Source organism: Sinohyriopsis cumingii, chromosome 6 (genome assembly GCF_028554795.1).
Source record: "Sinohyriopsis cumingii isolate HCF-2022 chromosome 6, ASM2855479v2, whole genome shotgun sequence".
Lineage (NCBI taxonomy): Eukaryota > Metazoa > Mollusca > Bivalvia > Unionida > Unionidae > Sinohyriopsis > Sinohyriopsis cumingii.
The window spans coordinates 154,193,018-154,211,950 of record NC_142966.1 but is presented as its reverse complement, the minus strand read 5'-3'; the positions used below and the strand labels follow the sequence as shown (position 1 = coordinate 154,211,950).

The 18,933-nt window shown below is 34.9% G+C and overlaps 1 protein-coding gene across 1 annotated transcript in view; it reads left to right on the top strand.

Annotated features, from left to right (window-relative positions):
- The window catches only part of LOC149798308 (uncharacterized), a 43,326-nt gene that overhangs the window by 20,242 nt on the left and 4,151 nt on the right, over positions 1 to 18,933 (top strand). Inside the window, exons 6-10 of the mRNA XM_089960583.1 lie at positions 3,262 to 3,960; positions 6,967 to 7,114; positions 12,224 to 12,334; positions 15,574 to 15,744; positions 17,322 to 17,497. Coding sequence (XP_089816709.1) covers positions 3,262 to 3,960; positions 6,967 to 7,114; positions 12,224 to 12,334; positions 15,574 to 15,744; positions 17,322 to 17,497 — 1,305 coding nt within the window. The remainder of the gene's footprint in view (positions 1 to 3,261; positions 3,961 to 6,966; positions 7,115 to 12,223; positions 12,335 to 15,573; positions 15,745 to 17,321; positions 17,498 to 18,933) is intronic.

Genomic DNA, 18,933 nt, shown 5'->3' with positions numbered 1-18,933 from the left:
AATAACAATTAATGTTATCCTATTTTCCAGATCATTATAAAGCAATTTTAGGAAATTAATTATAGTTTGAATTTCATCATTAAACAATATTGTAGTATTTTTCATTCATTGTTTCTCATATAACATAACTTGTATACAAAATGTCAGCGAAATAAGGTCTTGGAAATCTATGTTTGTGGTCTTTGAAAGTTTGGGAAAAGTCTTTGAATTTATCATTCAGAGTTCTGTATGAACCCTGTTGATGTCTGAACTAGACCCTTCCTTAAAACCAAATCAACTTAACCAACATGTATGGCTCCATACATAACATGTGAGAGCATCTATTTTTGGAAAGAGGGATTTGCGACTGCAACTCATTTTTACATCTTTACATTTTTGATCCATTTTCATCTTACAATATCAGTTAATTTACAGTACTCAACAGACAACTTTAACTGGGAGATTTACCTGGTTTCTCCATGATTTTGGAACATTAATATGAGTGTAAAGTTGCTAATTAAGCAAATTGAATTCTGCTGGTTGAAGGTCATGTGAACTCATGGTATGGTATCATGTCTGTTTAAGTCATGTTAACAATTGTTATTTTAAACTTCTTCTATTTAAAAAACAAAAACACTGCAACAAATTTGGCAGAGAGATTTATGACTTCAAAAATTTACACAAATGATACTGATCCACCATCAGACATGGCTCTGGTTACTAAAATTAGTAACAAGTTTTTAAACAACTTTTTCTCAAAAATTGCTATATAACAGAATTGGATTGAATTTAAGAAGCATACTGGTATGAAGGTTTTTAAGGTTTGTACAAGTTATACCTTCAAATACAGCTATATTACTAAAAAAAAGCCCCACTTACTCAAAATAAAAAAATGTCCATCTGCCATCAAATATGGTTAACATTACTAAACTCAGAAAAAACTTTAAATTACTTTTTCTCAAAAGCATCATAACAGAATTTGCCAAAATTTTACATAATGTGTATAGATTAGACAACTGATGCTGATTGGTCATTTAATAATTCCACTATTATTACAATTTAAATAAAATTGTTGAAATTTATATTTTATTTAAAAACCACTGAACAGAACTTAATATTTGACAGAAAGCACCCTGGTGTGAAGACCAGTTCAAAATTTATGCAAATGATTCGATGAAATATGCCACCATTGCTAAAAATATAGCCACCTTTAATGATTTCTTCTCTAAAGCTATTGAATAGAATTTGACTCGACTGAATGCATCCTGGCTTGGAAACCTTTTATATAGAAGATGCCAATCTGCAAGTATGGCCACTGCTACAGAAACTAGAAAAACATTCAAAAGAATGTGACCAATTTTGACAGGAATCATCCTGGTATATATGACTTTCCATTTCTTGACAATTAAAGCTGATCTGACATCAAAAATGGCTACCATTATTAATAAATAGTACTTTAAAATTCTTCTCATGATGCTGATCTGTCATCAAAACATAGAAAAGACTTCTCCAAAACTACTGAATAGAATTTGGCAAATACTAGACACGAAACCCTCTGGGTATGAAGACATTTCAATAATTTTTTATAAGAGATGCCAATCTGCCATCAAATATGGCATTATGGCTGCTGTTACCAAAGCTAGAAAATCGTTTAAACAACTTCTCAAACATCACTCAAAAGCACTTGACCAAACTGGCAAAAAGTATCTTGGCATTGAGCACTTGCTGGTGTCCATCACTTTGTTGATAACACTTTTATGGCCACTATGTCAGTATCAATTTTTCTCACACTGATACATTTCAATATCTCCTTGTGAAATATATAATGAAATGGCACATCCATTCTAATGACATATTATTTTATGAGTACCATCTGGGGGTCCATTGTGGGCATTTGTTATATCAAGCAATTTGAACTTGAGATAATCATGATAAAATGACAATTAAAGAATAAAATCAGTAAAGAACAAAATTTGTAATCAGTATAGTTCTTTTCCACCAGATATGTTGTAGTATAAAAACTATCTCATTTCAATGAATATATGAAAGGAGGGACAGTTAAAAACACAGACAGAAATGCATGATAAATGCCTTAAATACCTGACTGCATGCTTTAAAAAGGCAATGGTTATGAACTGTTAGGTGATCACATGTAATTATATAACATTCCTTCATGAATACATAACATTGATATGTTTTATCAAAGTCAGCTTTTGGTAATTTGACTAGTGAGAATATAGTGAAGTTACATCTTGTAAAAAAAATGAATATCACTGGCTTGTTTCACTTAAAGATTAAAATGAATTCAAAACTATTTTGGAAAATGTTGATTTTATGGCTACTGGTATGTATCATAAGCACAAATCTTGAATTGCATCAGATCTTTGATCATCAGGTTGAAGTAATTGAATATTTCACTGCATATCGTAGGACAACAAAAAAATGTTACCATACATTATTTATATGGTTTAACAGTTTTTGTGGACTTCATGCTTGCCACACAAATTAGTAGACCCAGTGAAAATGATTGACCATTGAAAACAACAGCCATGCTTCCTCTATCCACATGGAGAGCCAGTAACAGTATCCATTTTCACAACCACAAAAATGTTATCCACAAAAATAAATAAATTCACAGTACATGTATTATCTTATATTGTTCAGGTTCAATTTTAGAGCTCATGAAAAGGAGGCTTCAGGTATCCAAGTGGTCTAAAGTACCTGCAATTACTGATCACAGCCATCTCACCTGTCTGCATTTGTTGGAGTCTTGGACTTTACCATTGTGGTTATGCGAAGAAAGCTTGCCTTTAGCATCCCATTGTTTTCTCAGGTTCTTCCACCAGTTAAACTGGCAACCACATATAACCTCTCATGTGCTGTAAAAAGGCATTAAACCCACAACAGATCATGAAAGGGTTACCATATAAACTCACTTAATAGTCTAGTCCAACTGCAGACTGCGCAAACCCAGATCTCTCCTTGCAAAATGTTCCAGCAGATCTGGATCTGTGCAGTTTGTTAGGAGTAATCATTTGAACAAACAACATCAACCCTGATTTGCCAGGTACATTTTGTACTTGGATGGAAGATAAGGGTCTATTTTTCAGTTTCTCTAAGCTTGTATGGCAGTATTTTTATGTCTACCAATTTGTTACAGCTATTCTGTCACTGCCTCTAGTCATCCACTTTGTTTGTATTTAGCTCTAGAGAAGGCACATACTATTTTGATGCATATCCAGCAATACACAAAAATAATAAATAATCTAAATATCTTTACAGGAAGAAACCACCACTTTTGGCAACTTCCAAGCATGTGTCATCCCACACAACTTCAAACAAGAATATGGCCCTAGCCAGCAATCACTCTATCAGAAAAGAAAGCACTTTCAAGCAGTCAATCAAGAAGGAAACCAGCCATTCAGTCAGTAAAGAAAGATCTGTTACATTAAACAAGATCCCTGAAAAGCTCACCAGAAATCTTAGTAGTCGAGAAAGAGCCATGATGTATGCTGCCAACATTAGAAGTCAAACAACTCAACCGCAGGATCACACAGGGACAAAAAGCACTGGTAATAGACTGCAGAAAGTGATGGTGCAAGGCCTGTCGTCAAGGTCCCGTACTTTGAATGAGCCACTTAAAGTAAATCACACAATTCTTAAAAGACGATGCTCTGAGTCGGCTTCCTGTACCAATCCAGCCAAAAAGATTGCAGGTATTTTAAAACGAAAATCTTGTTTTGCCAAATTTGATGAAAATGAAAACCCCTGCCTTGATGACGTTTTTGAAACAAATGAGGACCTTAGCAGTGGGGAAAAAAGAGACGAGCCAGAAGTTACATGTAGGCCAGAAGTTACATGTAGTCACATCCCTGTAGCAGTGGTAACTCCAGGAACATCAAGAAATGTTCATTTTCTAAGTCCAGACGATCACCAGGCAACACCTGAAGCCAAATCCAGGAAATCACAGACAAGTATGAGGTTGGTTTACAGCTATGTTAAGAGCTGATTATTGTATGTATGCATATATTGTTGTGCCTAGTTTTATAAGTCTGGGGACATTTTGCAGTGATGTCTTGCTGTTATAAAAAATAAAATAGAGATATCACAAGTTTAAAGGGTTACATACAGTCATGTAAACAAAGGTTCATCATAGATAGGATATCATGATTTTCCTCTCTTTTTTTAAATATCGTTTAGGTCAGTTTGGATTTATCTTTGATGAGTATCATTTGGGTCTTTTTAGATTTATCTGTTAAGTATCAATTGTGAGTTTGGATTCATGTTTAATAGGTATCGTTTGGGTCGGTTTAGATTTATCTGTTAAGTATCAATTGTATCAGTTTGGATTTATGTTTGATAGGTATTATTTAGGTCAGTTTAGATTTATCTGTTAAGTATCAATTGTGTCAGTTTGGATTTATGTTTAATAGGTATTATTTGGGTCAGTTTAGATTTATCTGTGTTTAGTTTGTCTGGGTCAGATTGGATTTATCTGTTAAGAATAATTTGAGTCAGGTAGAATTTACCTGTGATAAATATCTATTTGGATTTATGTTTTAACCAGGGATGGCAACTCCTCCAATTTGGCTGGAGAAGCTTTGAGAATTAGCAATCATTCACAGAAAAATCTGAGCACGATTAAAACATGAAAGTTCTGATATTTCTGCCTTTCAGAAATGCATGAAATTATTTTGCTTTTTTACATCATGAAGTAGATGTCTTTTCTTTGTAATGTGTTCATCGAATAGGAAAAAACATCAGGGCCATGGAGCAAATGGAAAGTCCTCAGTTCCATTACTTGAATATTAATTAATTCCTGCATTTTTATTTGCTGGAATGCTATGGAAGTCGTGAATGCTGAAATCGATTATGAGATGGTAAGTATCTGCGATGAAATGAAGCTATTTGCTCTCTTCAGTATGGGGAACATGCCACGAGGGCATGTATCATTGCTTACAATTTGACTATTGGTCATACATATACCATTAAAATAAAGGCTAATATGACTAACAGGTAAATTGTAGGCAATAATACAAGCCTCCATAGAACATGCTATGCAATGCCGTTTATTTAGGTAGTAAAACATTGACCCAAACACATAAATATCAGAGTAGACATCTTATGTTGTAGGACTATTTGATGGAGAGCTAATGAAAGCCAAAAGTGCGACTACCAGCACTAAAAGCATAACTATAAAGCATAATACATCAAGTGCAAAAGAATTGATGGGATTTATTGTGTGCGTTTTATTGGCATTCTAGTGTATAATAGTTTTATTTTATTTATCATGGATGTATTTTAATATAATAATGGCAGACATTTCTATGCATTTTGAGATGATTTCATTTTGCATTTATTTTAATGTTCAGTCGCTAAATAAAGGTGTAAGAGGGTAAATAAAAGTAAAATGCCTAAAATATGAATTCGCATTTTAACTTTTTACATCCCCAAATATAAACAAAATACACCAGTTTACACCATACTCTACCCCCACATGATGTGCCATTGCACCTCTGCCGCTCAGCCATGCTCAGATTTTATATTCTCAAATGTTTGCATCTCTGGTTAAGTATCAAATGGGTCAGTATGGATTTATCTGTGATAAGTATCAAATGGGTCAGTGTGAATTTATCTGTGATAGGTATCAAATGGGTCAGTGTGGATTTATCTGTGATAAGTATCAAATGGGTCAGTGTGGATTTATCTGTGATAAGTATTAAATGGGTCAGTGTGAATTTATCTGTGATAAGTATCAATGGGTCAGTGTGAATTTATGTGACCAGTATCAAATGGGTCAGTGTAGATTTATCTGTGATAAGTATCAAATGGGTCAGTGTAGATTTATCTGTGATAAGTATCAAATGGGTCAGTGTGAATTTATCTGCGACAAGTATGAAATGGGTCAGTGGATTTATCTGTGACAAGTATGAAATGGGTCAGTGGATTTATCTGTGACAAGTATGAAATGGGTCAGTGGATTTATCTGTAATAAGTATCAAATGGGTCAGTGTGAATTTATCTGCGACAAGTATGAAATGGGTCAGTGGATTTATCTGACAAGTATGAAATGGGTCAGTGGATTTATCTGTGACAAGTATGAAATGGGTCAGTGGATTTATCTGTGACAAGTATGAAATGGGTCAGTGGATTTATCTGTGATAAGTATCAAATGGGTCAGTGTGAATTTATCTGCGACAAGTATGAAATGGGTCAGTGGATTTATCTGTGACAAGTATGAAATGGGTCAGTGGATTTATCTGTGACAAGTATGAAATGGGTCAGTGGATTTATCTGTGACAAGTATGAAATGGGTCAGTGGATTTATCTGTAATAAGTATCAAATGGGTCAGTGTGAATTTATCTGTGATAAGTATCAAATGGATCAGTTAAGATTTATCTGTGGTAAGTATTAGTTGGGGCCGTTTGGATTTATCTGATAGTATCAGTTGAGGCAGTTTGGATTTACAGTAGACACCCCTACCTTAAGGGTAATTATATCATTTTATGCCAGTTATTTGAGGCCATCATCCTCACTCTGGACTGGTAAAAATGAATCAAGACAAAAGTGATAGGTAATATTTTACTGCTTTTAAATGGGGGGGGGTCTAATTTTAATAATATAATAACTGTCACTATAGCAAGATTCCCTCCTCCCACCCCTCTTTGATGGCCTAAGCATAGTCTGGGTCTGAGTCAGAGGAAGAATATCCATCATAAGCTGATGATGTGGTTGTCAGACTGGTTCAGGATTCTGTATTCTAGTTTCTTAAATGTTCCACCTTATGGGAAGTTGGAATTGTGAGCTCAGAGGAGGGGACTCATCCCAGTGGAGGTAAGTGAGGCAATAGTGACAGGTAAGTATTACAATATTAAAATTAATCTTAACCCTACAAAGGACTACATGCTGATTTTCTTCAGGTAAGACAGCAAATTAATGTTGACTAGTTCATCCAATAATACTGTAAACTTTGATTTGATCAACAGAGCTGAGTTAGATGACTGGTTGAAAGCTAAGGGTAAAACGCCAAGCAAGTTTCGGCATCTGATGTGCTTTGATGCAGAGATGGCAGAAGAGAAGAAGGCTGATCCACAGGTCAAACCCTCCCTGTCTGTAGAGGAGTTGACAAGACAGGTAGGTGAATATAGCCGATATGACTATCCCACTCACATACATTCCCAATGCCAAATTAATTTAAAACCTGTATTTAACCGCATGTATGTATCACCAGCTTTGTATAATGCATGTATATCCTTCTTGTGCCTGGTGTATTCCATGTATTCATGATTGAAGAAGTCTACCAGATCATCTGCATCAACACTTAGGTTAGGAATTGTTTGCTTATTTCCCTTGTACTACTGAATGCAGTCATGTAATTTATTATTTGAATGTTTCATTGGGTGAGTAATACATCCTTCAGTCTAAACATGGTCATTGACTTTTTATTTCATGCTTCTGTGACCTGTTTTAACCTTAACATATAAAATAAAATTTATCACAGGTTGTTGAATGCAGAGTCCTGTAACTTTGTAGATGTGTCATGAGGAGCACTAAAACCTATAAAATGTAACATGTATGACTCTTTGACCTATATTTCATGCTATGGTGTTTTGTATGACTTTGACCTATATTTCATCCTATTGTGTTTTGTATGACTCTTTGACCTATATTTCATGCTATGGTGTTTTGTATGACTTTGACCTATATTTCATGCTATGGTGTTTTGTATGACTCTTTGACCTATATTTCATGCTATGGTGTTTTGTATGACTCTTTGACCTTCATGCTATGGTGTTTTATATGACTCTTTGACCTATATTTCATGCTATGGTGTTTTGTATGACTTTGACCTATATTTCATGCTATGGTGTTTTGTATGACTCTTTGACCTATATTTCATGCTATGGTGTTTTGTATGACTCTTTGACCTTTATTTCATGATATCTTTTTAACCTTTACATTTAACTCGGTTTCTTCAATACTGTTGCCTGCAAAATAATGTAGAATGCTTGATCGATCCTTGAAATGAAGTACTACTCCAACGAGACAGAACTAAGAAGTGCACTTTGACTGGAACATGACTGGCAGTTCACATGTGTTACATAATTACCATCCATTTTCAGAAATTGACAAAGTTGCATTTTTTCCAGAACAGAAATGTTTGCAAAATTTGCCTTTGCAATCACAAAATAATAACCCAGTAACTTTTCCTGAATAAATTTTCACTTCCTCAGACATGACTGCATAATGTTATCATTTTAAAACTTAATAAAATATGTCACTTTCGATTAGGAAATTTTGATATTTGTGAATTTTCCAAAAAATAATTAAAATGGGATAATGTTGGTTGGAACAAATAACTCATGATGCTTGTAGTTATCTGATGGAGTAGCATCCCTTTGCTGTAGCACTGCGCTAAGGTGGCATGGGACAGTTTTGTAATTTGGCCCCTGGCAAATTTCGTGAATTAAGGCTATGGTGTGACTTTTTAAGCTTTTGTGTAATAATGAAAGATTTGACTTTCTGGCTTGAGTTGTTCTTGAAAAAGATGTGAGGCATGTTCACTGCACAGTATGTACCCAGTGAAATACCAATAGTTGGCTAGGAAGCAGAGCTAGCCACTTATAGCAGTAGACGTGTTCATTCAAGACAAGTATAATATCTCAAAAACTGCCTTAATGACAACTATTTTGAATTGCATCAAGCTATTAAGTACACAATGTTTTTCAAAATTATCCCCCAGGGAAAGGGCTTATGTTTGCACTTTGAGCATCACATACTCCCAAATATGGTCTTTGGACTTGAAAAATGCATGTCATAAATTTTGGATTGGGGTGAATCACCTTTTTATTCTATGAATTCTCACTGAATTGTTCAGGTGAAGTGAATGATATTCATGTTTTGCTTTATTATGCCTATCCAAAAATATGGACCTTTTTGACCTCATGTATTTTTTATATAATTTTTTTTTATATTAGGCAAGTGTATGCAACATAAAATTTGTGCATAAAAACTGTCAGTTGCACCCTAACAATAGGTTCAACGGTTTATTCCAGTGGCTGAGATTCTAGTACATTGCCTGGATTTCCAGTCATGAAAACTGTACATGCACAGAACAAATTTTTTTTATCTGTAAATGCAGATTTAAACTCTTACCATATTGTAACTATGTTGCTAGCCCTAGGGCTTATGTATGTTAGAGTGACTGGCCCGTACTAGGAACTCATTACATCGGGAAAAGTGCCATACTTAGAACTGTATATATACATTCAAAACTTGCAGAAGTATTTGAAAGATTATGCAGAAAAACCCACACTGATTGAAAGTGATGAACATTGGTTGGGAGAGGTGTAAGACATTGCAATTGAGCAACGCTTCTATGAAGTGACAAAATCTATCAAGATCGACAGAAAATTACTGAATCAAGTTATTACTTCCATGTGTAAGTCAACAGTAGGAACTATTGCAAAACAACTCTGTGATTTCTTGCCTGGTGGGCAGTTCAGTGAAGCAGCCGATCAAAAGATAATGATGAGGACACAGTTTGCGCAAGTGACCAATCGTGGCTGTGAACAGCACATTGGTGACCTTGATAGCAGTCAGAAGTGTAGACCAAATGCCTCCTTGCACCACCACTCCTCCATTCAACTACTCAAAAGAAACCGTCTCAGAATGAAAGAGTGGTATGACAGTTTGACTCCCACAGAAAAAGAGTTATTGTGGAAGAGTGCACGCTGTGATGGAAAAGACTTGTGAAATATTGGACCAAATGAGTGAACCGTCACCAAAGATAGGAAAACGAAATGCTAATGACACTGATGATTATGTTATCGTAGCATACCAGGATGTTTGGTAGCCTGGATGTGTTCATGAAATTAAAAGTGACAATAATAATAATTTGATAGTTAAACTCATGGCACCATGTAGGAAAGCGGGAGTTTTTATATGGCCCAGTAGAGATGATGTTCAGGAAGTTAAGCCTGAATTTGTCATGGCGACTGGACTGATTCTAGAATGTCTAAATTCTGGACGTCAGTGGGCATTCTCAGAGCATAGAAAATTTGATGAACTGTTTACAATGTATGCCAATGTTTACTTCTGAATTAAATGATTTGTTAAGAAATATGTTATCCAGTGTCTGAATTGTCTGGTAGAAGAAAAATAAAGATTTTAACCCCTTATTTTCTTCCCTACACTGCAATCTAGTGGACATAACTTAATTTACTGTATATATTTGAATTCTACAGGAAAAATGTTATAAGATTGCCAAGTGTGTGAAGCCCAAAACTCTATCATAACATTATTGAGCTCATTTCCAGTAAACGTCAGCTTTTGTAGAAAATGATACAATATTAATCTTACTGTTACATGTACTTTAGTCAACACTTCTTTTAGTAACGGAAACTTGACATTGGGAGACATGAATCAACAATCGAGATAATCTGATTACTTACCTTATGTCCCGATATGAATTAATTATTGGCTCTGGATACATTTGGGGAAAACGTGGCCGCTCATGAGGGGAAAATTTTACATTTTTGTTCTTATATGTTGGTTGCGTTAGAGGGTGGCCAGTCTTGAGGGGTACTTTTGAATACAAACTCATTGGGGCTAAGGAATTCTGGTCATAAGAAGTGGGGGTGGGGGCGTTCAAGAGGGGGACTACTGTAATTATTACTTGCATCTTTGTAATTTTCCTCTTGAAAATTCACATTTCATAAAGCTGGATTCCTGTTGCAGAAAAGGTGCCTTACAGGGGAGCACGAAACTGTTAACATGTCAAATACCAGCAATTTCTATACAATAGTTGGAAATTATCCTGACATGGGTGGGATTATTTTAATCCATGTTACATGCCTTACTATTGTACTGTTTGTTTTTTTGACCAACGTATACCAGATGAGTTATATCAGACACACATGGGTTTCTTTCTTAGAAATTAGCATGAATTTTTCAATTGCATGTCACAGAATAGTACTTTAGTATGGACAGGAAATTTAATGGGTGAGTATAGCTTGGAGAATACTACTCATCATGTGCAAAAATGGGCCACAGTGACTTAATTTTCTTCTGGTTGTTGTTATTGTTGTGGGGTTTAACACCATTTTTCAGCACACGATAGGCTATGCATAGCGGCCAGTATTAATGGTGGAGGAAGAACCCGGAAAAATCCCAGGAAGAACCACCGACCCATGAGAACTACTGGCAAGTTTTCTCACATACCCATATTAGCCGAATCCTAGACTCGAACCCATGCAGACAGAGGTGAGATGGCAGTGATCCATAACGGAGAGTGCTTTAGACCACTCGGCCACTCGGGCCCCAATTTTCTTCTGGTGACTTTGCAAGCTGTTTGGGGTTATTATCGGGGGGGGGCCAGGCAAGACATAGCATTCATTTGAACTCATGTTCCAGTTTCATACTTATTTATGTACCACCAGTGGTTGAGGTAGATATATATTAATGTTACCTTTATCGCATGAAGTTTTGCATTTTTCAGTCACTGGAGTTTGGCATTGATGTTCCATGAACACATTCTAGTTTCTTTTTTCATATGACTAAGTTATTTGTTTGTTTCACACCCAACATTTTAGTCCCTCTTTCAGCTTCCAACATGAAATTTGAACCATGGATACATCTCAACAAGAATAATTCATCACCCTAAAACTAGGTCACCACTCCCCAATTTTCCTGCTGGAATGACTGGTTATTTGCAGCTATCTCTTCATTACCCTGTTAGTACCTTAGACCCGGTTTCGCCTAAACTAATGAAAACTGATATATGCATGCATGTCAAGGAAAGTAATTCTACTATACCAAAAACTAGGTCACTCTGACCCAATTTTTATCTGTTGGTGCCTTTTTTATTTTCAGTTAATCATTTGTTGCATTCACAAGCACACTTTAATTTTGTTTGGATGCATTTCAAGGAATGTAACCCACCCATACCAAAGTTAGGTTCATGTGATCTCATTTTCATGCACAGGTGACTTGTATTTAAGGCTATTTCATACATCTGCAATGACTTGGACCCTATTGAAAATGTAGTTGGATGTTTCTCAGTGAGAGTATTTCAACAGTACCGTATGTAGGTCACTAGCCTAATTTTCATGCTCAAGTGACTTTTGTATTTTCCTTCATATCAGTCTGTAGTTGTCTTTTCAAAAAATGTTTCTCTTGGCAAGAGGATTCTTGGTTATATTCAAATACCTTATTTGTTTTCTTTCTTTCTTTCTTTTTTAGCAAGACCAGTTGAAACTGGAACAGGTGAAGAACATTGCTGCAGACAAAGAGCATCCTCTCTGCAAGCAGTTAGAAACAGTGCTGCAGGAGTGTAACACACTCTTTGAAGCTGTAAGTCTTTGTGTTCACTTAAATTGAAAATTAGTGATATATTAAAAAATAATAAAATGGTTATCTTTTCAGTATATGCTTGTAAATGTCTTGCTTTAATAAAGTGTTGAGATACAGTGTAATAGGTTTTCCATTTTCTTTACATTCATTCACTACATGTACATGAACCAGTGTTCCAACTTGACACATATTGCTGATGGGTGGACAAGAGAGAGCACTGCTGTTTTTATATCCAAATTTTCACAAGAGAGAAAAAACACTTTATCTTATTTTATCATAAATTAATAGTACGAATCTGTGCAATGAGTAAAAAGACATGCAGTGCTCATGAAATACTTAAGTCATATATGGAAAAATGCAGATGGGAATTCACCATTCTGTATCTGTCTTCTTGGAGCACTAATAATAATTATAAGTAGAGTATACAAAGTATTAAGTATATTTATTGACCATGTTGCACTTGTGCTGGTGTAAGGTGACATTTTTGTTATTTTCTGGCACTGGCTGTAAAATATATCCCAAGTGTAAATTAGATACAACTCAGACACAACTTAAATTAGATGCAACTCCTCAAATGAATGAGCTAAGCATTGGTACCACATTCATTACACTACACGAAATCTAGCTTAAATAGGTCGTGTGAGAAAGGAGTGAAGTGTCCTCCCTTGTGTTTTTTATACAGTACATGTATAACAAGTAAATTGTAGGCAAAGATACAAGCCCCTATGACAATGAATAAATGTGCACATCATATTATATGCGAAGTGTGATCATTATTCTGTGTCTAGATCTGAACTTGGAAACATGTTTTGGTGTGTGTGTGGGGGGTTATATATATATATATATATATATATATATATATATATATATATATATATATATATATATATATATATATATATATATATATATATATATAGGGGTGCCCGGGTAACTGTTGACATCTTTTGAGTTTACCATTCTATATCTGTCTTCCTGGAGCACTAATAATGATTATAAGTACAGTTTATACATGTTGTAAAATTGTTTATTGACCATGTTGCACTTGTGCTGTTGAAAGGCATTGTTCAGTGACACATGTGTTATCTTTTGGCACTGACTGTTCAATATTTCCCAGGTGTAAATTTGATACACTCCTCAGACGCAAGTTGGAGCTAGCTGACCGATTTGTAGATCATATTCTTTAAAGGACTAGCAGGTGGTAACTCTTCATAGTCAATAATTAACCAAAGTCTATTACCCCACGGCACTGCAAGCTTGGGCCTGACTCCACCTGTAGCACACGAATATTACAAAGTTTAGTGCAGTGTAAATGATTAAATGAGTGACAGCTACACTGGCATGAGTGGAAAATGTTCAATACATTTTCATCATACTATAGCATACTTTTAGCGATTATATCCAGATGATTAACAATATTAGTTGGCCAGTGTTTGTGGAATTGGATTTAGTGACCAATGCCTTAGGTGATACAGTTTAATAGTCGTAGAATGAAGGTATTTACAAGGGTGGCCAAATCAGTAGTCCATGCACCCAATACTACAAATTTTGTTTTCTGTCTACTTAACTGGAAGCTTCTAAAGTAATCAGAATTACCAGCCACATTTGTTGTTTACTTAAACAATAAGTATAAACTAAACTGATATAGTCTTAGAATATAAAAAGTTGACCCTGAATGAACTGAATATGGTTAATCATATTTGGTCAAATGCTCTCAGACATATTTGTTTCCTTAAAGTGAAACTGACTTAAGCTTATGTCAGTTACCATTGTGCCTCAACTAACAGAAATGTGTATCTATTGAAAAATATGGGCTACCAAATTTTGTTGTGGCTTTCCAGGGTTTTTCTTTTTGGAAACCCATCAGACTATCACTCATATTAGTGATTTGTTCATTGCTGATTTTAAATGTAGCCAGATGAAAGATAGTGGTGGCATTGTCCCCCTTGAATATTTTTATGTTCCTGATATAGAATGAATTCTTTTTTCTTTTTTTCTCTCTTTTTTTTCTCTTCTTTATTTGATGCCCTTGAATATGACATCTTATTTAACTGTTGTGACTTGGGCACTAGATCATCATTTTGGTGCTGGTTAAATCTGGCAAGGGAAATAGTTAATTGGCAGTGGCATAGGAACTAATCAGATCATACTGTAAATCATATGGTATGAATTCATTGGCTCTTATTTTATGAGGTATACTTTCAAGTCTGATTTGATGTAATACAGCACACTTCAGAAATGTACCTCTTTGAGGTTTACATGCATCATAAAACGCGAATAACACCATAAAAATAGCCCTATGACATGTATATCCATACAAGAAGAGTTAGCTCCCTTTGTATTGGTAACTGTCTATGTTAGAGGTGAATTGTCTCATGAGATACTTTCATGAGATACGTTCATGCTGAATAAAGCATATACATGGTTCTAAAGATCACTTTGCAAACAGCATTGTTGTTGGCAACCACATTAAGTATTCGCTTACTCAGTTACTCTCATACAACTGGAATGAAACTTAATTGGCATATTTATCTTGGGGGTAAAACTCACCACAACTCAAAAGGTACTACTCACCACTGGAATAAGTAGGTTAGTGTGATCTACTTGCATGATCCAGTGATTACATTAAACTTTGTATCTTGTTCAGTTATGCTTATGCCATTATGTGTACTCTCGTAAAACTTTATGGATGTATTCATTTTAAAGAGTAGTAGTCATAATGGAGAAAGTAAGTCATTGTGACCTTCATTTCACTATTCAGCATTTTAATACATTATTGACTTTGTTCTGCTGAGGAAATGTGTGCTAAGTGCCTTTCCAAAGGATACACTGAGGCAGCTGGCTAGGATTGCTCACTCTTATTTCAAAGTGTATACATCCAGGTAATTCTATGTGTGTATTTATATCTGAAACTTAATCGCCTTAGTGACCTGTCATGGTCTGTGGACCTAGTTTCTTGCATGCAGAGAAGGTAAGATATGGCATGGCTTTGTGCATTGCTTCATTAGACTAATTTAATCCATAAAGTTAAGTGGTAATGAGATGACAGATATGCACAATGGTAAGTTTCAAGAAAATCAGGTGCTTTAGCATCTGCTTCCTTCAGAAGACATGCTGGTATTGAGTGCCCTGTACAGGAATTTTATTTAGCTTTATTTGACCAAAATAACAGACGTGCTCTTAACAAGGCACATTTGGATACTTTTTTGATTTGTTTATTTATATATTTATGTTTTCAGGGATGCCCATTTGACCACACCTTGGCATGGTTAAACAGTATTTATGATAAGATTCCGATAGCTAGATATGCTGCAGACTACTACATTTGTAAAGCTCGAGTTCTCAAGTCCACTGGAGATCTTGATGCAGTGTTAGCTGTGTTTGAGTCAGCTATCATTAACAATGCACAGGTAACTGACAACTGGCAACTGGTTGTTTTATTCTGTATATGCAGGATATTTAAAATATTTATTAATAGACATCAACCATGATATGTGCACAAAATTTGTATTGGTCCAGAATCAACTTTTACCTTTTGGATATTCAGAAAGAATTAGGTTAAGATTGCTAATCTCTTAATTTGTCTTATTAAAACTTTAAAATAATTGTTCATTTAAGTTTTATAAACTATATTTTGTTACTCCTTTCTTCTAATCAGAAAATTCTCCTTATTAATTTTTCTGACATTTTGTTTGGAATTTTTGGCATTAGCAGACGTTTTGCCAATTTTCTGAGTAAATTTGTCAAAGTCTGATAAAAACTGGTGTGATGTTTATTTTCCGGACTGCTCTGATGGCCTAAGTGGTTAGAGCATCTGCCTCGGATGCAGGAGGTTGTGGATTAGAACCCGTGCTAAATTGTACCAAAGCCTTATTAAAAAAATGGTACTGGCGCTGCCTCGCTTGACGCTCAGCATTAAGAGGTTAGTGTTAGAACTGGTCGACATGGTGTCAGGATAATATGACTATATAGGACATGATGCCACATATCTGTGGCATGATGTCTCAGTGCTAGACATCGCTATAAACTGCCATACTGCAGACATCGTAACAATATGACTGAAATTTTTTAAAAGCTACATTAAAAATCTAAATCACACACACACACTTTATTTTCCAGAAAATTGTTGCTATACAATGCTCCTTTCAAACACTTTCCAACCATTACAAATTTAAACCAATCTGCCTTCTAGAACAAGATTTGCTCATTAATATTGAGAAATGTAATGTAAGCACATGAAATGGATTAGAGCAAATAAAATAGACTTGTTTGGAACAAAGGAGGTTCTGTGATTAAAATCAACAAGTTTTTTAATAGACCATCTTTTTCATTTCCATATAAACATATATCACATAATTGGCACTTGATAACCAGCTAAGCACTTGTAATATTGACTTATCTGCTGGACATTTTCATTTTGCCATTTCCGTTTGTGCAGATAAATTTTCAACCTCCATCAATCAGTTTTTGTAGTTGCAAGAACTTTCAGCTGCCTTAATCTTAAGCAGTACAAATCTCTTAAACCAAACTCTTTTGATAATGCGTATATCAGTATACAAATTTTCCATAGCACATGCCTTTCATTTTATTTTATTTTTTTTTTGTTTTTCCTTTGTCAAATGGAGGTTTCTCAGGAAATTTTAACACATACCAGAATTGAACTCTGGAAAAAAAGCTGATATTTCCAATAAGTTAGTTTACTACTGGGATTTTTCTTGGCTCTTTAGCAAAGGTGTGAACTGTGAAAAAATTTAGAATTACCAAAAAAGTTATTTATACAAAAGTGACAATAATAAATAAATAAAATCAAGATGTGTACTAGGTTGTTTGGTATAGTTTTCTTTGCTATGACAAAGAATGTTCATATATCACATAGTGAAAGATCCCCATAGCGTCACATGCAATGTCAGTCAACTTAAGTTTTGCCTATACTTATTTTCTCTCTATATTTCATCAAGTCATTAACTGAAGTATTTGCATCTTACAGCCCTCAGAAGAACTTGCAACGTCCATCAAAGACATTGTAAAGGCAATGAGTGATGAAAGAGAGAAGAAAGCAAAACAGAGAAACCGCACTCCACAAATGGCTATGGTTCCGGAGAACGTATTCGAGTCCTCAACCATTAAATACTCAGTGTCAAAAGTTACTCCATATTTTGACAGGTATGACATATTAACCTCTATACTAATTATTTTGAATACTTCAGTGTCAAAAGTTACTCCATATTTTGACAGGTATGACATGTAAACCTCTATATTAATTATTTTGAAAAGCCTGTCAATATTGATAGCTGGTGAGCAAGACAAGAGACAAAAAAGTTGCAGACAGTGTTCTAATTATTCTGATTTTTCAGGGATCTGCCACTCTCAATAAAATGATTACTTAAATTGATTACAATTTTCTGATTGATTTGGCTCAAAATAAAGTTTTTTGCTATTCCTGCTGTTTCAGGCTCAAGCCTTTGAAAAATAGCCCAATTTTTAGCAAGGTGTCATGTGGACAAATTAATCAGCTATTGGCTGACCTGGTTCTGTCAGCAGATTTGAAATTGATAATCATGATTTTTTTCTTCCTATTTTCAACATAAATCACAGAGAAAATGGGTGTTAATCGCTAACTTATTGCATTTTCTTTTCCTTAGGTAAATGCTAACCTATGACAATTTCATGAGCATTTACTCTCAGAGAAACAAGTGCTGTATTTAAAAAATGACTTCTCAGCATTGAGTGTACTCTCAAACAGGATGCAGTCTTAGAATCTGAGCATTTCAGTCTTCAGGATCAGGGTCCCCACGCTATTGGGAAAAAGTCGGGAAAAATGGTAAAAAATTTTCCCGACTGTGAAAAGTCCTTAAATTTCACAAATATTGTTAACATTTGGGAAAATCCCAGGAATTTTCTGCCACCACTTGACGCCCAAAACAATCATGTAATTGAGTCGTAACTAAACTGATATTGAGTTAAATTTATCGAATTCTAACCAGAATATTCGGAGGGTGCAGTATAGATCATTTGGTTGCTTGCAGTAAACATATATGCTGAGTCAATCCAAATGCCCAGTGGATTAGATTGTCTAGTAGATTTTTATTTTCAAAGTCAGCTCGATATCCGTATCTTTCCTTACATGAAAGGTATGAAAACCAGTCTAGAGGCCAACATGGTGGTGGCAAAGCGTAGCCGCTTACCGGATGGCCTAGCAAACTTTAAACGTTGTTAGATCAAATGATACATTGATACATGCATTGAATCGATATGAAAATTACTTATTTTCTCAGAAATTGTGAGTATTAAAATCGTTATGTCTTTAATCTGCTGAAAAACAAGATAAAAATAACGTCGTTGATGAAATGTGACCTGGTACTCACGACTTGCATTGCTAGTCGCATGAGTACACAAATCTAACAACCCACATTTTCAAATGTTGTAGAGAAAAAAATAAAAGAAACATATTAAATGAAAGTCAGATACTGGTTGTAATAAAAATACAAAAATGAAAGAACACAAAATTTTCTCCATATTTATACATTTCGAGAGCAACTTCTGGAGTTTTGTATTACGTGACTACCATGTTGACATGTGCTCTCTGCTTGATAAATCAG